General features: G+C 34.5%; 1 protein-coding gene and 1 long non-coding RNA gene across 9 annotated transcripts in view; one reads left to right on the top strand and one right to left on the bottom strand.

The window, feature by feature from the left end:
• The window catches only part of LOC105337636 (unconventional myosin-VI), a 31090-nt gene that overhangs the window by 1249 nt on the left and 3196 nt on the right, over window positions 1–26645 (top strand). For 2 of the 7 annotated variants that reach the window (XM_034479684.2, XM_034479685.2), the window contains exons 2-30: window positions 2030–2162; window positions 2375–2444; window positions 2835–2908; window positions 3555–3684; window positions 4295–4459; window positions 4605–4702; window positions 5093–5107; window positions 7920–8084; window positions 8779–8859; window positions 13471–13654; window positions 14054–14198; window positions 14450–14607; window positions 15205–15296; window positions 15408–15480; window positions 16198–16325; window positions 16565–16660; window positions 17621–17812; window positions 18086–18179; window positions 18586–18716; window positions 19215–19422; window positions 20208–20298; window positions 21534–21684; window positions 22038–22178; window positions 23286–23362; window positions 23840–23918; window positions 24094–24143; window positions 25211–25315; window positions 25792–25809; window positions 26372–26475. In XM_034479684.2, the coding sequence (XP_034335575.2) occupies window positions 2046–2162; window positions 2375–2444; window positions 2835–2908; window positions 3555–3684; window positions 4295–4459; window positions 4605–4702; window positions 5093–5107; window positions 7920–8084; window positions 8779–8859; window positions 13471–13654; window positions 14054–14198; window positions 14450–14607; window positions 15205–15296; window positions 15408–15480; window positions 16198–16325; window positions 16565–16660; window positions 17621–17812; window positions 18086–18179; window positions 18586–18716; window positions 19215–19422; window positions 20208–20298; window positions 21534–21684; window positions 22038–22178; window positions 23286–23362; window positions 23840–23918; window positions 24094–24143; window positions 25211–25315; window positions 25792–25809; window positions 26372–26475 (3232 nt within the window). In that variant the 5' untranslated portion in view covers window positions 2030–2045. The remainder of the gene's footprint in view (window positions 1–2029; window positions 2163–2374; window positions 2445–2834; window positions 2909–3554; window positions 3685–4294; window positions 4460–4604; window positions 4703–5092; window positions 5108–7919; window positions 8085–8778; window positions 8860–13470; window positions 13655–14053; window positions 14199–14449; window positions 14608–15204; window positions 15297–15407; window positions 15481–16197; window positions 16326–16564; window positions 16661–17620; window positions 17813–18085; window positions 18180–18585; window positions 18717–19214; window positions 19423–20207; window positions 20299–21533; window positions 21685–22037; window positions 22179–23285; window positions 23363–23839; window positions 23919–24093; window positions 24144–25210; window positions 25316–25791; window positions 25810–26371; window positions 26476–26645) is intronic. The other 5 variants (XM_034479686.2, XM_066070628.1, XM_034479687.2 and 2 more) reach the window with 5 other exon arrangements.
• On the bottom strand, window positions 9775–12797 carry LOC117686305 (uncharacterized). Of its 2 annotated transcripts, XR_010709749.1 has the most exons (4): window positions 12366–12797; window positions 11880–12011; window positions 11225–11290; window positions 9775–9968 (listed from the first exon to the last, which is right to left on the bottom strand). It is a non-coding gene; the product is annotated as an uncharacterized lncRNA (long non-coding RNA). The 2 variants fall into 2 exon arrangements; XR_010709748.1 differs by lacking the exon at window positions 12366–12797 and having other exon boundaries at window positions 11880–12063.

The raw sequence follows: 26645 nt of genomic DNA, 5'->3' as shown, positions 1-26645 counted from the left end.
TATAGATCTACTACATGAGTAGATTGCCATGGAAACGAAAGAACAGGTGTATATTTTTGCTGACTGTTGAGAGATGACTGCGTGTTAACTTACCTAGACAGTCTAGAAATCAGTCAATAAAATCGTGGCTCACTGGAGTGAAATTCACTGTCATAATTATTGGGTGTAGCAGGCTGTGTGGAGTGTAAAATTTGCAATTTTTTTCTTCAGAATATTGGAGGTTTTTGTTGTGTCTGATGAAAATATATAACTGCTTATTTATATATAGTCATTACAATACCTAGGTGTGTGTATTAATTGATCAGTAATTTATCCTCAAGAAAATGTTGTACAAATGTTGGAGAGAGAGAGAGAGAGAGAGAGAGAGAGAGAGAGAGAGAGAGAGAGAGAGAGATGATATTAAAGTATGAAATATTTAAGGTCGCTGACATATGTTAACTAATGTATGTGTGGCTCTTGATATTGATTGTAGCATTGACAACAATCTTTTGTTTTCTTTATTTATATATACAATGTAACAAATAGAACATAAATCATGCTATAACTGTTTTAATGGCTATCAGTGAGTGCAGTGGCTGAGCTTGCTAATGCTTTCTGTGTTTGTTATATTGCTAATCTTCTGACTGTAGGATTATCAAGCAGCCAGTCAAGCTTAGACTTTAATGTAAAATCTAAAGGGATCCCCCAGTTCTCTATCCTTAATATTACTCCTTCGCCCACCATAACCTTTTCCTTTAATAGTAAAAATTAAATGCAAACCCTGACTGTTACCAAATTCTATTAATTTCTATAATAAAATTTGGCTTTGATGATGTTGAATCAAAGAGGAGAATGGACAAATTATTAATTTCAATACAAAACAGTGTACATTTATGTCTAAAAAAAATGTTTTAAGGATATTGCACATAATAGCAGCTACAGTTTCTTCATCATATAGATTAAAGAGATAGTCAAGGTAATTAAATTGAGTTAATTAAGGCACAGAGCTTTGGCATCCCCTCAGAAAACATCATAGCAGTTTGATTCTGTGATTCATTTTATTAATTTACGTAATGCGGAGCCAGTATAGGGTACATGTTTTTCCTACAGTGATTAAGGTTCGTTCTTTTGCTTGATTCTTCTCTCATGAAGGAATAAAATTGTGTACATTAGCAACCCTTGCCAGAAATTTTCACCGATGACTTTTAAGTCAGTATTTTTTATAAATTTGTCTCAGACTTCAAATGAAGTATTTGAAAGCTAGTAAGGAAGTGTTGGTTGTATAAGTCATCCATCTGAATATTTTCAGACTGAGTCTGAGTTACACAGGCCAGCAGCTAGAGGTTTAGCATCCCTCCTTTATATATAATTGTGGACAGGTCTAAGTCACAGTGTCTATATATAACTTTGGATGTGCATCTGTACATCAAAAGCGTGTGGGCAAAGTATTAATTTAAGAAGCTATCATTTTGCCTCATAAAACTAAATGTGCATGATAGATTGCCTTAGATAACCTGAGGTCAGCATGGAAAGAGAGATTGCTCAAATAAATGGTTTTAAAAAAGAACTATTTCATGCACTAAGACATGAAGTTGTGATATGTCTATGGTAACTGCTCCATATTATTAAATTATTTGAATCATAAGTCAACTCAATTTGAAATCATTTATAATTAGCATTATTTAACAGACAATGATGAAACTATATACATTGTTACGGTACTTGATGTACATGTATATGCCATAAAGGTACACCTATTAAAATTTTAAACAAGGTTTACTTACCTTTACGAAAGAGTATAAAATAAAAATACCGGTAGTATTTTATAATTCCAAGATACTACACAGTTTTTGAATACCTTTTATATACGATTGATGCATACATATCTTTTAAATTATTATATATAGTTTAATTAGTGAATATACACCTTTATTATTTAGCTAGTTTAATTTACACACCTTTATTGTTTGAATGGAAGCATCTTAATTTACATACCTTTATTGTTTGAATGGAAGCATCTTAATTTACATACCTTTACCTTTGTTCCCAGATCTAACTGACCTGCCATGGATGGGGGTAAGAAGGTTTGGGTCCCGCACGCCACCGATGGCTTCAAGCTGGGGCGCATTGTGGACATCGGGAGTGACAGCATCGCTATAGAACCGTTCGACGCCCCGGGGACTGTAAGTCTACATATCACCCTCATTAAACCCGCCCCAAGGCACAGAAATAAAAATAAAGATAGTAATTATATATCTTAATATACAGGAAGTCTGGAATTCTCTCTGTTTCTTTAATGTGTTTATAAACACTAATGTAAAGGACTCTGCTTGTTTTGAGTGGGAGTTTTGTTAGGTTTAATATTTTTGTTATTTTCTAAAAATTTTTCTTACAGACCATTAATGCCATCTATGATCGGACATTTCCTGCAGAGGAATATGACAACAAAGATGTCGAGGACAACTGTAAGTATATAGCAGAGATTTACTGGACTATTGTAGATATCTGAGTTATAAACAGAAACAATGATCTCAGTGATTACATGACAAGCAATCTGGTAACATTGATTAAATATTTGTCCCAGAAGTCAAAGAAAGAGGTCTCTCTTGCTAAAAATCTCTTCTTTACACAATATGAGAAGTTAATGTTCATAACATCCATACCAGCTTGCTCGTTTTATTCATACAGATATTACATGGTTTCATGTTGTAAATCCAAATTCAATGCTTACTAAACATTTGACAAAAACAATTAATGTATAATTTATTTTTTTAGTAGTTAATCTGAAGCTAAGTGAATGTATGTTCATGATCTGTCTTTGATGTTGTCTGAAAATGAATCTGTGTGCGTTACAGGTGCTCTTATGTTTCTGAATGAGGCCACATTACTGAATAACCTGAGGATACGGTACATGAAAAACCAAATCTATGTAAGTAATATTTACTTGATCCATGCGCATGCAGATAGAATCATAAGAACTGATCAATTTCAGGGGGATAGAAGTATTCTGCTCAGAGGCTACTATGTATAGAGTCCTTAGCTTGGAATATGTCCATCCTTCTTTCTCATACGGGTTAATTATACAACATGTAAATATTATTCCTCAATTGTTTTCAAAATGATGAACTATTGTCATTTGAGCATTGATCTTTAAAAAAATACCCATGCAGTTTATTCTGGATAATATACTACGACAAAAACGTCCAAGTTTTGGACCGTGAATCTAAATGTTAATTGTCCCATGTTTTATCGTGTCAATGTGGGTTCCGTTTCTTTCAGTCCTTTTAATTATTGTTATTTATATAAACTGTAAATTCCTTATTTTACGCGAGTTCTTAATTCCACGATTCCTCTGTTTTGCATCAAATCGCAAGAACATAAAAATTGCAAACACCAATTTTTTGTTATAATTTCATATACAGTAGCTCAAAACTGTCTGAAAAATAAAAGCGAGATTTTAAAATCTGCTCACAATTTTACGCATATATCAATTCTTCGTGTTTAATAAGGAATTTACAGCAATCTTAATTGCCCCTGTTCAATCGTGGTATTTATTTATTCATTTCTTCTTGTAGACGTACACTGCCAACATTCTGATTGCTATTAACCCTTACTATGAGATCCCCGACCTCTATACGTCCAACACCATCAAGAAATACAAGGGGAAATCACTTGGCACGCTCCCTCCTCACGTCTATGCTATAGGTAAATAGATTGAAACTGAAAATATAGCTTTGTAAGCATACAAGATTGCAACTTGTTATCTTTGCTAGTGTTGGAATCATACAAGAATACAATCCTACAGTTTTACAAATGCGAAGTAGCATTATGCAAGATATTTTAGTACATATACTAAAAAGATTCCTCGAAACAATATTTTTAAATAGTAGCAAAACTTTTGCGATTGTTATAAATTGCATAGATCTGCAGATCGAAGACAATTCTATTATATGAGCTTGTATGTGGTAAGTGATTGGATTAACTGTGGAAGTTTAGATGACATTAAAGAAGCTCAGACAAGATATAATGGGAAATGAGTTCAATATTGTATACACACTAGGTTTTATAAAATCTGAGATGCATGAAAGTTAAGTTTAGAAGTAAAAGAGAATAATACTACCAGTAGGTAAATTAGATTTAAGGAAAACTAAGATTCAGTAAGATCTAACTAAAGGTAAATAAAATGAGATTTGACACGATCTGTAATAATAATTGAGATTTCATTATTGTATTATTAATAAGCTACTTGAGCATGTTGAGATACTGAAATACGTGTCACTGTGGTAATGTAGATGAGTTGCTCTGGACATTTCAGCTGACAAGGCGTTCCGTGACATGAAGGTCAACAAGATGAGTCAGTCCATCATCGTGTCCGGAGAATCCGGGGCCGGAAAAACCGAGTCCACCAAGTATATCCTGAAGTATCTGACTGAGTCCTGGGGCGCTCACATCAACCAGCTCGAGCAGAGGATACTCGAGTGTGAGTTTTTTACAAGATTATTATTATCCCAGTACTACAATTCATAATGAGGGTTCTTATCATGAAATTCTCTTAAATTAATAATGTATCAATTGTTGGTGTCAAAAACTAGATTTCAGTCCATGCACACTTTGTCTTTAAACAGCAAATCCACTGTTGGAGGCCTTTGGGAATGCCAAAACTGTCAGGAACAACAACAGTAGTCGATTCGGAAAATTCATTGAAATTCATTTTGATAACAAGGTACAGTGTACATCAACAATGCTATAAGATATCTAAGGCAAATGCCAAGTGTCTTGCACGTACACACTAAAATTATCTAAGTTTACAGACTAATTCCACGATCACAAAGAATTTATTCCAAACTGGGCTGTTAATAATGTGTTGTTTTTATGTTTGTGTAAAAAAAAAAATACATCTATATACGAAAACATGATAAACTTTAGAATCAAATTTTTTCATACAAATCATGTTAAAAACTTGAGAATCAAATCATCATACAAAACAAGATAAATTTCAGAATCAAATATTGTTTCATACAAAAATCAATTAACTTGAGACTGAAATTTATTTCATTTGATAAATCAATTTTGAAAAATATTGCCATGGTATTTATTAGCCATTATTTTGCAGGCTGCGAATCAGCAAGTATGTATGGGTGTGGAGTGTGGTAGATTTACTGCTGACATATATATCTGTATATTGATACTTATATACTGACTTATATATATATGTATATTAATACTTATATATTACTTACTTATATGACTTTGTACAATGCACTGACATTTCTGTTCTCGTGTTACTGCTTTGGACAGGGATTTTAATCAGGTTCATGAACTTTGACTTCTAAGGTCACCTGCTAAAAACACAAATTTTGTACAAGTAATTATAAAGTCTGTGTTGAAAACATGTCTTAGTTACAATCATGGTTCATAAATAATAACTATAGTAATTTTGTGTAATGACCAGATAGATTAAAGGATGCTTATAATTGGAAGTCTGTGAGAGAAAAAAAATCACTCGTGTGCAGGGTGTTTAGTTCAATTGAATTTTTTTTTTTATTTGACAAGAATGCCTTCAATTTAATTTCCAACTGATTGTCTCTCTGTAGCCAGTGACCTTTGAACCATATTAAGATAAATATTAAGACATTATTAGTATTGAAAGTCTAGGTAGGATCCACCACATTCAAATTCTATTCAACCATATTTTTTTCACTCTATTTCAAAACCGATCTTTGAAAACTTTTCAATAAAAAAGTTGTAGAGTTATGGTGTGTTGTGGATCCTATACATTATGCAGTATTTAGACACTTGTCTTTTAATATTCTCTATGTTACACATTAGTTTTGTGTAGATTTTTTTCTGCAATTTTCAGATTTATATTTACATTTTTATCCTTATTTTTTTCCATTTTTTTAGTAGCTAGAACCTCTTAAAATCTGTGTGGACTAATGAGAATTCAGTCATGTGGTTTATATGTAAGCTAGGGTTTTTTTTTTTTTTAATGAATGCTGTTTGTTTTGTGATTGAAACTCAAACTTTGGATTGTACATACCTTTTATATTATTCAGAAAATTTATATGAAGTTTGAATTCTTAAAATTTGGCAGCAATTAAAAGTTTTGGCTTGGGTTGATACAATTAAAATCTCTATAAATTGCATGTTATTTCAGTGAGCACATGCAGAATTTGTAGATTCCTTTCAATAGTAGCGATTTCTTACTCTCTGTTTCTTACAGAAAAAAAATACTTAATGATACATGTATTGATTCAATTTGACACTATCACAATGAATAGAGGGACTACTAAGAGTTTCTCTATAATGACCAGTATTGCCTTGTATACAGTTTCTCTATGATGACTTGTATACATACAGTTTCTGTATGATGACCAGTATTGACTTGTATACAGTTTCTCTATAATGACCAGTAGGGCCTCGTATACAGTTTCTCTATGATGAGCGGTAGGGCCTCGTATACAGTTTCTGTATGATGACCGGTAGGGCGTTGTATACAGTTTCTGTATGATGACCGGTAGGGCGTTGTATACAGTTTCTGTATGATGACCTGTAGGGCCTCGTATACAGTTTCTCTATGATGAGCGGTAGGGCCTCGTATACAGTTTCTGTATGATGACCGGTAGGGCCTCGTATACAGTTTCTGTATGATGACCGGTAGGGCCTCGTATACAGTTTCTGTATGATGACCGGTAGGGCCTCGTATACAGTTTCTGTATGATGACCGGTAGGGCCTCGTATACAGTTTCTGTATGATGACCGGTAGGGCCTCGTATACAGTTTCTCTATGATGACCGGTAGGGCCTCGTAGACAATTTCTCTATAATGACCAGTAGGGCCTCGTATACAATTTCTCTGTGATGACTTGTATACATACAGTTTCTCTATAATGACCAGTAGGGCCTCGTATACAGTTTCTCTATGATGAGCGGTAGGGCCTCGTATACAGTTTCTGTATGATGACCGGTAGGGAGTTGTATACAGTTTCTGTATGATGACCGGTAGGGCGTTGTATACAGTTTCTGTATGATGACCTGTAGGGCCTCGTATACAGTTTCTCTATGATGAGCGGTAGGGCCTCGTATACAGTTTCTGTATGATGACCGGTAGGGCCTCGTATACAGTTTCTGTATGATGACCGGTAGGGCCTCGTATACAGTTTCTGTATGATGACCGGTAGGGCCTCGTATACAGTTTCTGTATGATGACCGGTAGGGCCTCGTATACAGTTTCTGTATGATGACCGGTAGGGCCTCGTATACAGTTTCTGTATGATGACCGGTAGGGCCTCGTATACAGTTTCTGTATGATGACCGGTAGGGCCTCGTATACAGTTTCTCTATAATGACCAGTAGGGCCTCGTATACAATTTCTCTGTGATGACTTGTATACATACAGTTTCTCTATAATGACCAGTAGGGCCTTGTATACAGTTTGAGCATGGTTGAGAGTTGACCCTGAATTAATTCCATTTCTCTTGGAGACTGAAATAAGGAGTGCATGATGAAATTACCATTAATATGAAGCATCTATTGGACGTGTATATATCATAATTATATTATAATATACCAGATAAACAATGTAAGCATGTATACAGTATACTCAAAACAGCATGTGCAGTGTATTTTTTCAAGATTTTTGGGATACAATAATTATGCAATAATTGTGCATTTTTAAACGAAAAACTACTTGTTATGATTTTCATTATAATGTATTCAATTATTACGTCATTATGGAAGCGAAGTCTATCCAGACAAGCTTTTTTAAAGTCCTTTGAAGGTTATTTAATTTTAATTGGAAGATTCCTTTAAAGTTTCAGTGTGCATTTATAGTGTGTATTTTTACATTTTTTTGGGGGGGGGGATAAATAAATTAAAAGTACATATTTACATGTAGCTTTGTTTCTAAATGGATTCTAGTTTTGTTTTCCCTGATTTCAGAATTCCGTGGCTGGAGGATTTATCTCCCATTACCTGCTGGAGAAGTCGCGAGTCATCGTTCAGAGTCGAGACGAGCGTAACTATCACATATTCTACCGGCTGTGTGCCGGGGCGCCCGAGGAACTACGCAAACAACTGAAATTAGCCTCACCCGATCAATTCCATGTAAGTGTTGTCAATATAGTCATTGAAGTTGTCTCCCCTTGAATGAATGAAAAACCTTCTTCTGAAATTTGCATGTTAATTTTAAATGAACAGTGTCTCCAGAAAAACCATATTTGATGTCAAACATTCTTCACTCTTTGTCCTGGTCCACCATAGATTTTCATGAATAAATGAAAGAAAACCTGATTTTTCATTAAGATTTTGAATTTCACTCATTCCTGAACTTTCGCCAATTCTCCATAGGAAACTAACCAATGTAAAATTGTAATTTTACTAAATCAATATAATTCCCATATTGTATTAGAGGTAAATAGTTTATTAAAGAATATAAAGTAGAACAGATATGGGTAAAAAATTCTCAATGCAGGGGCAACTCTGTCATATGTTAGAATGGGATCATAGTATTTATTTTTTATCATTGTAAGTATCGGTAAGTTTTTGATTAAAATTTAAATGCTGACAATGGTAATTAATTCAGTATAATTATGACTTACTTCATTGAAAAATTAGTTTTGTTTTAGTTCACCATTGGCAATGGACCATGTACCTTCATTATCATCATTCAATTTTACTTTGATTGGCATGTTGAACTATTATTTGGTCACTGCCATTTTCTTATTGGAGTACATTTGTATTGCCCGTTGCTGTTTTGTTGTGATGTGTATGTTCTACTGTTGCCGTGTTTTTGCTGTAGTATTTAAACAGAGGCTGTACACAGTACTTCTGTACTCGAGAAAACGACAAGAAACTCGGACAAGACAGAAAAAGTCAGATGGTAGGTGAAACCAGCTAACCTGTTCAAAGTTACTTCCTTTTAATTATTTAATATTTCACTCATTTGCTGAAGGATCACTATCCAATTAATTTATTTTAAGAAAAAGACTAAAAAATAATAAATGGATTCAGTGAATTCTGTCATCTAGTAGGTTTTTTGTATAAGACATTCAGCTAGTAATGATTTATGTTTTGCATGATTTTACTCTCACCTGTCATCCTTACTGTTAGTCTCCAATGAGATTCAATCTTCTTGTTGTCACAAGTATTTGTTTCTGTCATTGTTCATGTGTCTGAGTGTCTGTTAATTTTGTTTGTTTGTGTGTGTCTCTCTCATACTTTTATTAATACGTTCTCTTAGACTTAATATTCTCTCTCTCTCTCTCTCTCTCTCTCTCTCTCTCTCTCAACTAATTTTTTTATCTGAAAACTGATATTGCTGATATTAAACTTTCTCCCTCTTCTCTGTCTATCCATCCATATGTCTGTTTGTCTCTGTCTCTCTATCCATATAACCTATCTGGTAACTATATATTTTATCTGTCTCACTCTGTCTCTCTATCCATGTAACCTATCTGGTAGCTATATATTTTATCTGTCTCAATCTGTCTCTCTATCCATGTAACCTATCTGGTAGCTATATATTTTATCTGTCTCACTCTGTCTCTCTATCCATATAACCTATCTGGTAACTATATATTTTATCTGTCTCACTCTGTCTCTCTATCCATGTAACCTATCTGGTAACTATATATTTTATCTGTCTCACTCTGTCTCTCTATCCATGTAACCTATCTGGTAACTATATATTTTATCTGTCTCACTCTGTCTCTCTATCCATATAACCTATCTGGTAGCTATATATTTTATCTGTCTCACTCTGTCTCTCTATCCATATAACCTATCTGGTAGCTATATGGGTATAGTCCACTAATGCATTTTCCATAGGCGGTAATGTTAACGTTAGGGTTCATAGCTCCGGCCCTAATTTTCGTTCAGCAACGAGGGACCTCTTGAATGAAAGCTCATCAAATTGTCTCTTTCCTGTTAAAATTTCGTGGTTTGAAGTCAGATTCGTTTTCCGGCAAAATGCGTCTGTATTGAAAAACTCTGAAAATGAAAGTAAAAGTAGGGAATTTCTCAGTTTTGGAAAGGGTGTACATCAAACAATTTCAATTCTTTTCTTCAAATGATAATTCAATTTTGACACTTGTTTTAAAAATTGCAAATCCTCTTTTCTGACATGTGTCAAACATTCTGATTTAAAATGTCCCAATAAATGTATATACACTCTGCAAGTATAGGGACTATTTTTCTTAAAGGCACTTCTTTGTTGTCCTACCGATTCTAAAAATAGTTAGAGGGATATACCCAATATAAAACAGTCATTGTGGTTATTTACAATTCTTAGCTTATATATTCACTCTAGACACTATAAAGAACCATGATTCCAAATTTGGAAAAATTCAATACATAACTATGGATTTCGCAGCAGTGATACACATGCATGAAATTTGAAGAAACAGTCCAGTCATAATTTACCTAAACAACATATAGCTCATTGGCACTCGATGCTCTTCAAATTGCATAAATTGAGGAAAATTTAATCTCAAGGATTAAAATACATGTAAAACATAAACATTCAATATTTTACCAAATTTATTTTGTTCATATTCTTATGAAAAAGCTCAATTATGTCTGATTTTATAAAATTGTTGTCGTAAAAATCATGAGTTTTTCTTTAGTTACAAAAAAGAATTGTTTTCAAACACCACGAAAAAGGTAAAATAGAAAAGTATAGGAATTTCCCTATCCATCAAGGTATTACACGTAGGTATTGGTTTATAAATAATAAAGTTATATGACTCTATAATGTGAGGCCCTCAATTCAGTTTTTGCTCCATTTTGATGCTAGCTTGAGATTACCTCACCTATGACGTCATAATGACGTCATAGTGATGAGTTGTTTTTACTCATATAAGTGTAATATTTGCTGAACTTTTATTTAAGCCTTATTTCGGAACAAATGCACCATGACTTAACTCATTATAGGGAAAAGAAACTTGCTAATAAGGATTTTTTCTTTTACTCTTGTATCTTGTTACCATGGTAACAAATTTAGCAAAAATTATCAAAAGACATATCCTGTGGAAGAGAGTCTACATTTAACTAAAGTTCAAAATCCAAAAGAACAAGAAATACCCACAAAGTCTGTGAAATATGTATGATCAATGTAAAGTTTCCCAGTATCTATAATATTCTAAATTATCTGCATGTAAAATACTGGCCTTGCAGGGTATATAGTTTTTATAGGTTCCTTCTTTTAAACTTGGACGAGTGAAGTTACAAAAATAAATTTTACTTACATCAAGTGTGGCTCATTGTTGTGTTTTATTCTTTGAAGAAGACTTCCATTTCAATTTACATGTTATCTAAAATGAAATGTTTTGAATTAAATTCTACATTATTAAACACTATTCCCAACATTTGCAATTCCATATCAAAAGCAGCCATATGTTGAGAGAGAGAGAGAGAGAGAGAGAGAGAGAGAGAGAGAGAGAGAGAGACAGACGGACAGACAGACAGAGACAGACAGAGAGAGACAGAGAGAATTAGAGAGAGGGGGAAAGATACAGAAAGAGAGAACAACAGATAGGCAACAATAACTACATCTTCATGCACAACACATATATACAGCCTAAAGACCCCCCCCCCCCAATAACATTCAATATCAACCCCTACCCCAACATATTGATCTATTTTTTCAATAGTATGAATAAATAAATACTAGTAAATATCTACTTAAAATGATTACTGATAATTTCATTCAATTTTGATTATGATAAACAAAGATAGATTTTGTGGATTAAGTACTAACCAGCATGGTAGGCTTCTACATGTTAAAGAGTGCATACCTACATCTTCGGTACATATATAGTCATGTCACATGCATGACAAATTAATTTACTCCTGGCCAATTTAATGCAAATCTATCATCATAAATATAGAATTGGAACCTACCGGACACTAATACAATTCCCTTACAATGCAAACTAATCTTAGATAGCTGGACACTGCTAGAATGAAGTATTTTTCCTCACCGGAAACTTTCTGCTTTTCTACTTTCACTTTTGCTCGCTTGAAATGATCGCACTAAAAACCCGAAGTGATATTTGGTCTCAAAATTTAGAAAAATGTCTTCTAAACTCATATATAATTAGAAACACACATACATTTTCATTTTTTTAATGTAAAAACTCAAAATAAATTACATTCAAGTTAAAATCACAATTTCTTTAATTTAAATTGGTTTTTTGAAAATCCCGGGGGGGGGGGGGGGGGGGGGGGGGGTGTTGTGATGGATATTTTCTTGGAAAATATGCTATTAAAATGATTAAACTTGTTGAACTTGTTGGAAATTTAGTTTATTCACATAAATGAGAAGATGTACAAAAGAAAATGCACGTTTATCATAATAATTGCAAATAAACAAGAAATATGCCTTACCAGCATGGAGCTCAATATGGGTATAGTCCACTAATGCATTTTCCATAGGCGGTAATGTTAACGTTAGGGTTCATAGCTCCGGCCCTAATTTTCGTTCAGCAACGAGGGACCTCTTGAATGAAAGCTCATCAAATTGTCTCTTTCCTGTTAAAATTTCGTGGTTTGAAGTCAGATTCGTTTTCCGGCAAAATGCGTCTGTATTGAAAAACTCTGAAAATGAAAGTAAAAGTAGGGAATTTCTCAGTTTTGGAAAGGGTGTACATCAAACAATTTCAATTCTTTTCTTCAAATGATAATTCAATTTTGACACTTGTTTTAAAAATTGCAAATCCTCTTTTCTGACATGTGTCAAACATTCTGATTTAAAATGTCCCAATAAATGTATATACACTCTGCAAGTATAGGGACTATTTTTCTTAAAGGCACTTCTTTGTTGTCCTACCGATTCTAAAAATAGTTAGAGGGATATACCCTATATATTTTATCTGTCTCACTCTGTCTCTCTATCCATGTAACCTATCTGGTAGCTATATATTTTATCTGTCTCACTCTGTCTCTCTATCCATGTAACCTATCTGGTAGCTATATATTTTATCTGTCTCACTCTGTCTCTCTATCCATATAACCTATCTGGTAACTATATATTTTATCTGTCTCACTCTGTCTCTCTATCCATGTAACCTATCTGGTAGCTATATATTTTATCTGTCTCACTCTGTCTCTCTATCCATGTAACCTATCTGGTAGCTATATATTTTATCTGTCTCACTCTGTCTCTCTATCCATATAACCTATCTGGTAGCTATATATTTTATCTGTCTCACTCTGTCTCTCAATCCATATAACCTATCTGGTAGCTATATATTTTATCTGTCTCACTCTGTCTCTCTATCCATGTAACCTATCTGGTAACTATATATTTTATCTGTCTCACTCTGTCTCTCTATCCATATAACCTATCTGGTAGCTATATATTTTATCTGTCTCACTCTGTCTCTCTATCCATGTAACCTATCTGGTAGCTATATATTTTATCTGTCTCACTCTGTCTCTCTATCCATGTAACCTATCTGGTAACTATATATTTTATCTGTTACACTTGCAGTACCTGAAGCAGGGTAGCCTCCACGACCCGGTGCTAGACGATGTCCGAGACTTCCAGGTGTGTGACAGTGCCATGGCTCACCTGGGCATCTCTAACGAGGACAGGCACTCCATCTACACCCTGGTGGCCTCCGTCCTACACCTGGGCAACATCACCTTCGAGGAAAACACAGATGACACAAAAGGTAGATTATAAGCCCTTAATTTTGACATTTTCCTCATATTGAATGCGTTTTCGCTTGGGCGTATAATTCATATTATAAAATAGTGCGTAATTCAAATACAAACTAGAAACTAATTGCCATGCAAGATAAATTGATTTTAAAATAAATGATAATCAATAAAATCAACTCCCGTCAGTACTTCAGTAATTTGATTTTGTTTAGGACTTGTAGTGCCAAAAAGCCTTTTGATATGTAAATTGCCTAAAGGACTAAATTGTGTTTAAAGTTCGAAAAGCACATGCTTTTTAGTATCTAAAAAAAGATGTGAAATATGATTTTCAAATGTTGAAAGGCAAATCTTTCTTTACCTGACAGGCTGTTGTAAATTAAGGTAAATGTGTACAATATTTTACCTGACAGGTGGTTGTAAGGTGTCCCCCTCCACAGAGACCTCCCTGGACACTGCCTCCTCGCTGCTGGGTCTGCCGAAGGAGGAACTCAGAGAGAGTCTGGTCTCGAGGATCATGCAGACTGCACGGGGTGGATCCAAAGGAACGGCCATCAAGTGAGTCGGCTCTTTGAAATCAACACGATTTGTCAGACTTTTGAGCTAGGCTACGCAATCTATGTATATTTCACTTGAAATCAGCGTCATTTTTGACTTGTTTTGATAAGATTGTCGCATTCTTCCGAAAGTCCAAAATCTTGTTAAAATGGTTCTATGACTGTATTTATTCAAGTCATTCAGTGCTAACAATGTAGAGCAACTATCCCCCACACTTACATGTACTAATTGTTCTATATGGTACTATACAGGGTACCTCTGAAGGCGGGTGAAGCGTCCAGCGCTAGAGACGCCCTGTCCAAGTCTATTTACAGTCGGCTGTTTGATTACATCGTGGCCTGTGTCAACAAAGCCATTCCTTTCTCCTCCACTGTCAGCTATATAGGTCTACTGGACATTGCTGGCTTTGGTGAGCAAACATATTTTATATGTCTATATATAATGGGCTTTGTATGGTTATAAATCAATCCTTAGTTCCTCAGCCCAAACATTTGTAAATATTATATAGCTAGATTGGACTTACTGCAAGACTTCTGAGTGTGAGGAGGAAACAGATAAGACTTTCAGTATAACTCTATATGTATAATTTATAAGTCTTTTAATTGTTTTTTGAAGTCAAAGTTTACAAAATATAATGCTGTGGGCAAGGTTTCTTTTCAAGATTTGAAAAGGGGAAATTACTCAATTTTCCTTATTTAATCTTTAAAATAAAAAAAATGATCTGTTCCCCTTTTACAAATTGCAATAAAAATTATCAATTTGGCAGTATTTGACTCATTGCAGAAGTACCTGAGAAAGTCATCTTGAATTGGGGGAGGGGGGGCTTTAAAATATTGTTTTGTATTCTAAATTACTGTCAAAAAATGTATGCTCATAACATAATGTAAATGACATGAGCTAGGCTGAATTTGCCAAAAGCTTTAAAATTTATATAATGACTGTATTCTGTGCTTCTACATTGTAATTATAATTGATAAAGGAAAATTATACATGATGAATTTTTCAGAATATTTCCAAGTGAACAGTTTTGAGCAGTTTTGTATCAACTACTGTAATGAAAAACTACAGCAGTTTTTCAATGAGAGGATTCTCAAGGAGGTAAGATGGCAATATTTAAACATCTCAGAGATCAATGAATATTGCAAGGACCTCAGTCAGACTCATTACATGTATGATGTGTTTGTATGAACAGTTTAGTGTATGTTTTAGGAACAAGTTCTGTACGAGAGAGAAGGACTAAATGTAAAGAAAATCACTTGGACTGATAACCAGGATTGTATAGGTATGTACAGGTGTAAATCTACCTGTGATAGGTATATACAGGTGTAAATTAATCTCTGATAAGTATGTACCAGTGTAAATCTATCTCTGATAGGTATGAACAGGTGTTAATTTATAACAGGCATATCCAGGTGTGAATCTATAACAGGCATGTCCAGGTGTTAATCTATAACAGGTTTGTACAGGTGTAAATCTATAACAGATTTGTACAGGTGTAAATCTATAACAGATTTGTACAGGTGTAAATCTATAACAGGTTTGTAAAGGTGTAAATCTATAACAGGTTTGTACAGGTGTAAATCTATAACAGATTTGTACAGGTGTAAATCTATAACAGATTTGTACAGGTGTAAATCTATAACAGGTTTGTACAGGTGTAAATCTATAACAGATTTGTACAGGTGTAAATCTATAACAGATTTGTACAGGTGTAAATCTAACTGATAGATATGTACAGAATGTACAAGATCTACACAATGTATGTTTGGTATATTGTGTACAGGTCTCTGGAGTATATGATGAAGTGGTTTGGGTATCACCATCATTTCATGTAATTGTATCTGTATTTCTTACTCTTTAGAATTTAACTTCAGATGAGTACAAATATCCCTTCACATCAAATCACAAGTCTCTGTTTTGTGCTTAGTGTTATTACTAATAAGGTTAAGAAATGTCATCTTAGACTGTTGTATAGATTTGCTGGTGTTGTTTTACACAGAACTGATTGAGATGAAGGCCAATGGAATCTTTGACCTCCTGGATGAGGAGAGTAAACTGCCCACCCCCAAACCCGAGCACTTCACCATGGAGGTTCACAACCGCAACAAATCTCACTTCAGACTCAGTGTATGTATTCTTATTTTCTTCATGTTTTGAAGCCTTTTATGCCTTCTCAGCCCAAAATTTAAAAAAAATCATCTTGATAATACATTCACCAAAATCAATGGTAAACAAAGTAGAATGCTGCACATAGTATTTATTGAAGTAGTATTTATTTACTATAATTCTCTAATATATAGTACCACCATGTTTTTTCTCTATGTTAATTACTTTGATGGGTATATTTTGGTTTGGATTTTTTGTAGTTGCCCAGAAAATCGAAGTTAAAAATGCACCGTGACGTGCGCGATGACGAGGGCTTCCTGATTCGTCACTTTGCGGGGGCAGTCTGTTACCACACCGTAAGTACCAGAATGTAAACTAACCACAGAACTATAGCTGTCCTGAAAATTCACATTGATTACTGACTGTACATTAGGGCTAGGACGATTCTGTACTTGGCCGATTCGGTACATATCACGATACTTGAGATGCGATATGATACATATCACGATACATTGCAACTAAATGAAAACATGAATAAGGGTTAAAAATTTATTCAATCTGTCGATGTATTACCGCATGTCCAAAGTTATTTTGATATATTTAAAATGAGCGTTGCACAATTTACAAATTACTTTAGTCTCATATACACTACTTTTTCATAAACAAGTTATCCAAAAGTTGTCCACACTCCAGATTTAGCTTCCTAACAGTTTTGACAACTTTACGAGGTTTTCCACCATCTTTGTACTTTCATATTAGGCGCGCAGACTAAAAATAGCCGATATATGAAGCTCAGATATTTTTGGAAAGTAAAAAAAAGTTCGCTTAGGTATCGTTGTATTAATGGTAAATGTATCGATCCAAATATCGTCAAAATAAATACGGTGATGCACCGGTGCACCGGTGGATCGTCCCATCCCTACTGTACATTGACAGTATGCATGTTTACAAAAAGCTTGGCAAATGAAATGCAATGAATTAGCTGTGTGCAAAACTATCAATTGTTTTTGAACTTATTTGATTTTCAATTCCCTTAAATCATAATTTTATTCTAAGACTAAATCAGAGAAATTTTGTTTTAGTTATAATACTCCTAGTAAATTAATTATTCTGCTGAAAGTTTTTTTTATCACCCTCACAAACTATTGAAGAGTTGATAATGGGGATTGTCAATAATACACAGACTTCATTTTAATACGAAAACAAATTCCACCCTACTGAGGTTAATAAGACTTTTAAATTATGCTTTATGAACTGGATGTGCAAGAGTAGTTTGATGATACTGTTACGTTCAAGTTTTTTATCTCTCCCAACAGACTTTGTTCATAGAGAAGAATAACGATGCTCTCCACGCGTCGCTGGAGTTCCTGATACAGGACAGCTCCAACAAGATGCTGAAGACCATGTTTGAAGGGATCCAGGTCTCCTCCGGAAAACTCAACTTCATCAGCGTCGGCAGCAAGTTCCGCTCCCAGCTGCAAACCCTGATGGAGAAACTCAAGAGCACGGTCAGTTTTATCAATGTTTGTTAAAAACCAATTTTTCGAAAAATTTCGTTGTTGGGTCAATGCAAGGAATCAAATGTTCATCAAAGTGAGAAAATCAATAACAAATTTAATACATGTTTAGGAATGGTCCAAGAATTTAGGTATCAACTAAACTCAAGGTTAATGCAGTGAAAGGGACACAACTGTCAGAATCAAAGTTGTACAATATTTTTTTAGATTAAATATTTGATAGTTTTTGATGCAAGTTATTTAATGAATGTAATTTTTCTTTAGGGAACAAATTTCATCAGGTGTATCAAGCCCAACTTGAAGATGGTGGATCACCTGTTTGAGGGGGGACAGATTCTTAGTCAGCTCGAGTGTTCAGGTACCATTTATACAGAAAGTTATTGAAGCACAAAGTCGGCCATCCTACATTCTTTTTAGGAAGCATACTGATTGTCAAATTTGTTGTTTAAATGAATAATGTTTCTGTAAGCCTCTTAGTTAATAAAAAAAAACCAACAGAGAGGCTTAGAAAAACTGCAAATGATTTTTAAGATAATTATAATTTAGTATTAAAATTCATTTTAAATGGATTTAAATTATCACAATGATTATAAAAATATTTCGATTTATGAAAACTATAAGTTGAACAAACCATTAGATACACACACATGTATGTTCAAGTTGCATTTCTCATATTGAATAAACACTTAGATTAGCCTGAATCACTTTGATGAATTTTCCTGACATTAGTCACCCTGTACTAACACTGCATTTTGATTGGTCAGGTATGGGCTCCGTGCTGGAGCTGATGCAGCAGGGGTTCCCGTCCCGTACCCAGTTCTCGGACCTCTACAACATGTACAAGAAGTATATGCCGGCCGATATAGCTCGTCTGGACCCCAGGCTCTTCTGTAAAGTAAGTCTATTCAGTGGCGGTCAGTTTGTACCACAGTGAACTTAAGACTATAAGACATTATAAAAATTGATTTGAACAAAATACTGTATACAGTAGTAATTTTCGCCCCATGCAGTTTTTACCCCAGCTTCCACACTTGCAAACAGTTTTGTCCCGTCTTGAATTCGCCCCGAGACACAGTTGTGTTTAAAGAGAGATAATTTAAGACGGAGTTTGCCAAGTTTTAAATTCTTTCATAAAGAGGATGGCAAAAGGGGCGAAAATTAAATGTTGGAAAATATTTCCCTGTATACAGTAGCTTAATTGTGTGGACCCTATTCTGTAAACTTATAATTAAGTAAGTCTTTTCAGTGAGGGGCTTTTGATACTATATATTATAGTGAATTTCATTGATAGTGTGTCTTTAATACAGGAACAATTATAAACAATGAACAATCATTAATAGACGAGCAATTTTTACATGTTAAGAAATCTAATATCTATACTTCTTCTTTTCAGGCTCTTTTTAAAGCTTTGGGATTAAATGAAAATGAGTTCAAGTTCGGTCTGACCAAGGTCTTTTTCCGTCCCGGAAAGTTTGCCGAGTTTGACCAAATTATGAAAAGCGACCCTGAGAATCTGGCGATGCTGGTTAAGAAAGTGAAGCGATGGCTGCTGTGTTCTCGCTGGAAAAAAGCGCAGTGGGGAGCCCTGTCCGTTATCAAATGTAAGACTGTCAGTCATGTGTGTATGGAAAAATAGCTATCTTTAGGTAAATGGATATAAAATTAAGAGGGCTTGACAATAGTTGACATTTTTACTTGGTCTGTTTTGATGTACTGTGATATAGATATAGGATATAATGTTCAACCTAAGATTATTTGATTTTTTAAAGCTTATAATGTGACTAAAAATCACATTAATTTAATATAGAGTTGAACTAAGGTATCTTTCACAATCTAATATTGAATATAATTGATTTGTTGAAGTGATTTTTAAGTCACAATCATCTATAGTATACTTTAACTATTTTACCCTTGATATCTCGAATATTCTGATATCTTGAAGTTTTTAACCAGTCCCTTCTAGTTTGAGATAACGAGGTGTGACTGACCATGTACATGTATAATTATTTTTTGTTTGTAGAGATAGTTTAAATTAAAAATTAATGCATTTCAATTACTGTGGTTTCCTCAATATTCATTGAATATCACTTTTCATGGATTTCGTTGTTAAGTTTATCCATGAAATTAAATGTTCATTGAAGTTCAATTAGTTCTACTGGCAATTTGTATTGATTAAGAGTCATTGGTCACAAGATTATGTATCCTTGAAACAGTGATTTTCACTTTATCCACGTAAATTGATATTCTTGAATATTAATGAAACCACAGTACCAGTCTGAGGTACATTAAAATGGGTGGGTTGGGGTGAATGCTGCCTGAAAATGTCATGCCCTTATTCATTACAATTGATAGTTAATGATAAAATGCTGTTTGTTGTTTCCTTTAGTAAAGAACAAGATCCTGTGGAGGAGAGGCCAGATCATCACGCTTCAGAAGACGGTCCGCATGTGGAGGGATGTCAGGAGGTTCAAACCTAAGTAAGTACAGGGAGGGTAAAGTAAGTATAACTATAGGGGAAAAGGTAAAGTAAGTACAACTATAGGGGAAAAGGTAAAGTAAGTACAACTACAAAGTAAGTACAACTATAGGGGTAGAGGAGGGGTAAAGTAAGTACAACTATAGGGGTAGGGGAGGGGTAAAGTAAGTACAACTATAGGGGAAAAGGTAAAGTAAGTACAACTATAGGGGTAGGGGAGGGGTAAAGTGAGTACAACTACAAAGTAAGTACAACTATAGGGGTAGGGGAGGGGTAAAGTAAGTACAACTATAGGGGAAAAGGTAAAGTAAGTACAACTATAGGGGTAGGGGAGGGGTAAAGTAAGTACAACTATAGGGGAAAAGGTAAAGTAAGTACAACTATAGGGGTAGGGGAAAAGGTAAAGTAAGTACAACTATAGGGGAAAAGGTAAAGTAAGTACAACTATAGGGGAAAAGGTAAAGTAAGTACAACTAAAAAAGTAAGTACAACTATAGGGGTAGGGGAGGGGTAAAGTAAGTACAACTATAGGGGTAGGGGAGGGTAAAGATCCAAGTAAGTACAACTATAGGGGTAGGGGAGGGGTAAAGTAAGTACAACTATAGGGGTATGGGAGGGGTAAAGATCCAAGTAAGTACAACTATAGGGGGGGAGGGGTAAAGTAAGTTCAACTATAGGTAAAGGGGAGAGGAACAGACCCAAGTAAGTAAAATTAAAGGGGGAGGGGTAAAGTACATGTAAGTACAACTTTAGGGGAGGGAAGGGGTAAAGTAAGTTCAACTATAAGGGGAGGGGTTAAGACCCAAGTAAGTACAACTATAGGAGGTGTGGTAAAGTAGGTACAATGGTGGGGGTAGGGAAAGGGTAAAGACCCAAGTAGGTACAATGGTGGGGGTAGGGAAAAGGTAAAGACCCAAGTAAGTACAATGTAAATCTGTAACTCTCAAAATATCATCTTGAACCTATTAAGCTCTAAATGTGTGAGGGCCATCACAATATGTTAGATATTCTCTTGACCCAACCAAAAAAAAGCAGGTAGGGGTCGTAAACAATTAGATATTACTGTATCTCTCTAAATTGGTTTAATTTGATTTGTTCAATTAGATCTTTACAGTATAGCGGTTGCCATGGTTTCATTGTTGACCTCGGTCTATATTTAACATATTCTCAATAGTAACAGGACAATGTTTTGAAGTTCGTTAAGAGGCATATAATGAAAATGATGTTGTTTTGCAGGTATGAGATGATAGTCCAGGTGAAACAGTCCCAGGGACAGCTATCTCGCATGGAAGAGATCATCAGTCAGCTGAAGAAGGAAAAAGAAACTGCCACAAAACAGGCCAAGCTGATCGAGAAAGCTCTACAAGACTTCATTCACAAGATCAGAGTAAGATTAGCTCCATTGTTACCTCCTTCTCATGTTTCTTTCTCATTTGCTTTTTCTTAACCTGTCTATTTTACTTGACATCTGATCTCCTCTCTTGCTTCCACATCTGTCTTTCTTTCTCCTCTTTAATATGTTCTCCTTCCTCTATTTTGCCCATATTCCCTCTCTCTTTTTCTACTAATAATTGTTTTTCTCCCTGTTCAAACAGATGAATGGTTTCTTGCTCTGTTTCTTTCTGTTTCAATGTATGTCTGTCTGTCTGTCCCTCTGTCTCTCTGTGTCTTTGTGTGTGTGTGTGTCTCTCTCTCTCTGCTGTATCCTATCTTAATCCCTTTCTCTCCCTTTTCACACAGACAACGAACATGTCGGCGGACGAGATGCAGAGGACTATGAACCACCTGCTGAGTCAGATGGACCAGACGTTCCAAGATCTGAGGAAGAAACTGGAGCAGGAGAAGACCAAGGCAGAGCAGGAGCGCCTCAGGAAGATACAGGTCTGTACTCCACAAAATAACAGTAGAAAGGTACCTCAGCAGGATACTGTAGTTTACAATAACAGTAGAAAGGTACCTCAGCAGGATACTGTACTCCGCAAAATAACAGTAGGAAGGTACCTCAGCAGGATACTGTAGTTTACAATAACAGTAGAAAGGTACCTCAGCAGGATACTGTACTCCGCAAAATAACAGTAGGAAGGTACCTCAGCAGGATACTGTAGTTTACAATAACAGTAGAAAGGTACCTCAGCAGGATACTGTACTCCGCAAAATAACAGTAGGAAGGTACCTCAGCAGGATACTGTAGTTTGCAATAACAGTAGAAAGGTACCTCAGCAGGATACTGTAGTTTGCAATAACAGTAGAAAGGTACCTCAGCAGGATACTGTACTCCACAAAATAACAGTATTAAGGTACCCCAGCAGGATACTGTAGTTTGCAATAACAGTAGGAAGGTACCTCAGCAGGATACTGTAGTTTACAATAACAGTAGAAAGGTACCTCAGCAGGATACTGTAGTTTACAATAACAGTAGAAAGGTACCTCAGCAGGATACTGTAGTTTACAATAACAGTAGAAAGGTACCTCAGCAGGATACTGTAGTTTGCAATAGCAGTAAAAAGGTCCTGTATGGAAGATAAAGGTTGGCATCCTGAAGTAACCATGTTAGGGAGGGTGGTTATAAAGTGAAATACAGGTTACACTAACTTAGGAAATGAACCTTGGGAATGCATGGTTTGGATAAATAGGGAGGGTATGAGGAATGTTAAAAGCTGAAGAGGTTGGTTTAATAGTGAGGTTTGTAGGGAGGGGGACTAGGCTTAGATAGGAGATAGGGCTTAGAACAAGGATTTCATGGTGAAAACAAATCAAAGAATGGAAAACTACTCTAGGATTGGAAAACAGTTTAGTTTATGACCAAAAAGATTGAGTCGTTTACGTAAACATATAATTCTCAAGATAGGTATATATAGCAATCATTGTGTTCTGAGATAAGGGTTCAGCAAGGGATATTGTTTTAAGAACTTTTAAAGATACATAATGCAAAAAGTATGGTTATAGTGTTTTAGATTATTTATTAAAATTGATATTTGACTTCTGTAGGAAGAGATGGAGAGAGAAAAGAAGCGCAAGGAAGAAGAGGAGAGAAGGAAGAAACAGGAAGAGGAAGACAGGAAACTGTATGTTAAACAATCACTTGTTTAAGCCTTAAGCCAAAAATGTTTATTCTTTTGGTTAAACATATCTCAAGCACTTATTTAACCCATAGGCCAAAAATATTTATTCTTTTGATTCTCAGGCCAATAATATCAAAATATAATGTGGCAGGCAGGTAAAAAAATTTTATTGCAATATTTGCAAAGGGGAATAACTCAATTATCATAATTTAACTTAAAATTGAAAATTAGTTATTCCCCTTTTACTTATGACAGTAAAATTGGTCAATGTAGCAGCATTTGGCCAGAGAGTCAAAACATTGAATTTTTTTAGCCTTATTATCTCATACATGTAGCAACAGTAACTTTTGAAATCAATGTTATTCACAACAGTCCCCATTCTCATAGCGTAATTTGTTACAGTATATTATTAAATACTGGTCAAGAGTTCAAATAATGTAATTTCTGGTGACTTCACTTAATATCTTCTTACGATTACAGGAAAGCAGAGATGGAAGCAAAACGAAAGAAGGAAGAGGAGGAAAGAAAGAAAAGGGAAGAAGAAGAAAAGAAACAGAAGGTATATACAATCAAATAAAGCAGTGCTTGCTATGGGTACCAAAGCAACAGTATTAGTATTTTTTTTCTGTTTCATTTTTGCTGCATAAATTTTTTTTAGAGTATTTTACATGTATATAATTCATATATAATGTATGTTTTTCAATCATAAGTCAATAACTCGATTTGTTTTGTAGGCACTTATATCAGCACAGCTGGAGAAAGAGAAGGAGGATAACAGGCGAAGGTAGATTTGTATGATGTACTGTAAAAAACGCTTATAGTGAACACGCTTAATAATGAATTGACACTTACAGCAAAGTGATTTTCATTCCCGCTGATTATACTACATGCTGTAAACTTGACGGATATAATGTATAATTATGCTTATTTAAGGAATAAGGAATCATTCTTTGAGTATTATGAGGTGAGAATTGCGGTTGGGGCGTGATCAAATTCAATAAATCCCGAAGAGCTTTATGATAGATTTGATCACGTCCTGACCAAAATTATCACTTCATTATATTCAGATAATGATTCCCTATTACTTATATTTATATAATTTTAAGCCATCGCATGATTAAATATTTAAATACAAATAAGCAAACCCGGCTGGGGCCTCAATTTGGCGTCATTTGAAGTTATGGGTTATATATTACAAAATTGATACGTAGTGTTATCACAGGCAAAGACACTGGTAAATGTAAATATAATGAAGTAAAGTCACCAGTCCCTGGCACTTTGTTTTTATGGTAAACACTTATGCCATAGAATTTTTCAATGATAAAATCATTTAATGGGTTAGACAAATTTTACAGAAAAAATAATGAAAAAATAATAATTTTTTTATTCAATTCAGTATTTTATTTTTAAAACTTCTAAAATTTGTATGTTTTAATGGAAGTATGATTAAATTTGATTTGTTAAATTAGTGTAATGAATATACTGTGGAATCATTAAGATTTGTGGGGGCCAATTTTTGTGGATTGCTTAAATGTTACAGGTTCGTGGGGAGGTAATTTCGTGTATATTCCTATACATACAAAATGAAACATGATTGTATTACCCTAATTTATCAATTCGTGGAGGATGTTAATTCATGGATGAAAGGTACCCACAAATTCCACGAACATTGAGCCACCACGAAATCTAATGATTCCACTGTACTTTGATCCTACCAACACCATTTAAAACCAAAAAAATTTTTAATCATTAGTTGCAGCCAACATCCTGTGATAATTTACAAACTTAATTGATTTGCAAGAAGAAATGTTTGGTCATTGAATTGATATGCATTGTTTTTTTTAATATCAGACAGGAGATCTTGGAGCAAGAGCGACGTGATCGTGAGTTGGCGCTGCGTCTTGCGTCAGAAGATCAGAACGAGGTTGAGGATGTGGTCGTCCCACCGCTACAGAGGTATGAGTTGTTACTGCTTAAAAAATCTCATAATAAACATAAATCAACACTAGAAACTGTTGTTTACTGGTAAATATAGATAGTATTACAGTGGTATGACTTCTCACAATAAACGGCAAATTAAAACCCAAATATATATTAATTTTATTGCTTTAATTTAGTCAGTACTACGTACAGAGATAGGAGTCATTACTGTATATAAAATGTTATTTGAATGGCAAATCAACACTGGAAACCTTTGACTCGTAAAACCTCCTAGATACAAATTGTCAGTGTACCAAATATTATGCATTGATGTCAAATCAAAATTAGAAATTTTAATCTTCATTAAGTTATGGTAATGTAATTGATATTTTTATAAAGACCATCTTCTGGTTGTTATGGTTTAATAAGGTACATGTAATTAATTAAAAGTCTTTATTTACTTTTTGTTAATTATTCTTTTTTACTTTACCATATATTATTTTTACTAACAGCACTGGGGACAGTAAAAAGTAAGATATTTCCCAAAATGCATCACATTTCCCAACATGCATCATTATATCTAAGTGTTCAATGAACTTGTTTAAATGAATATTCCAATTGTAAAAGCGTGTACATATAATTTGACATTCACTTCTTTCCCTTTGCAAATCTGCTCAGCGCTAGAATATTGCGATGTGGTTAAGTTCTAATTTATTTTTTGCTAAAAAAAATAAAATCATGTGGAAAAACTCATTAGACTGGCCATTGAAAAACAGTATTTTAAAACATGCTTTCAAACATCAAACAAAAAATTTCAAACTTAATAAATGTCAGTCAGTGTTACTTAATGAATAATAGATATCTGATTGATACAAATGACTGTAAGGTGCTTAAATATACAATAGACATGCTTTACATACATACAGCCATTAAGTTTTTCCTATCCCTCTGCACTCTACTCCAGCAATGTATCACTGTGCCATTGTTTTAAAGATAAGCTTGGGCTATTTCTAATCTCGGAAGACCTTTTAACAAAACAAGCTTTGTTATATATTAGACTAATTGATTTTTAATATAATTTATTTGTTTTAGATCTGAGGAGGTTCGAGCCACACGGGCCGCTGCTCTCCAGAAGAAATATGATCTCTCCAAGTGGAAGTATGCTGAGCTGAGAGATGCTATAAACACATCTTGTGGTAGGTTCCATGAGCTTAACAAATGCCAATAACACATCTTGTGGTAGGTTCCATGAGCTTAACAAATGCCAATATAACATCTTGTGGTAGGTTCCATGAGCTTAACAAATGCCAATATAACGTCTTGTGGTAGATTCCATGAGCTTAATTAACAAATGCCAATATCACAT

This window comes from Magallana gigas, chromosome 9 (assembly GCF_963853765.1).
Source record: "Magallana gigas chromosome 9, xbMagGiga1.1, whole genome shotgun sequence".
In the NCBI taxonomy this organism is placed as follows: domain Eukaryota; kingdom Metazoa; phylum Mollusca; class Bivalvia; order Ostreida; family Ostreidae; genus Magallana; species Magallana gigas.
Note: the sequence above shows the minus strand (reverse complement) of the source record. Positions and strands in the feature narration are given on the sequence as shown.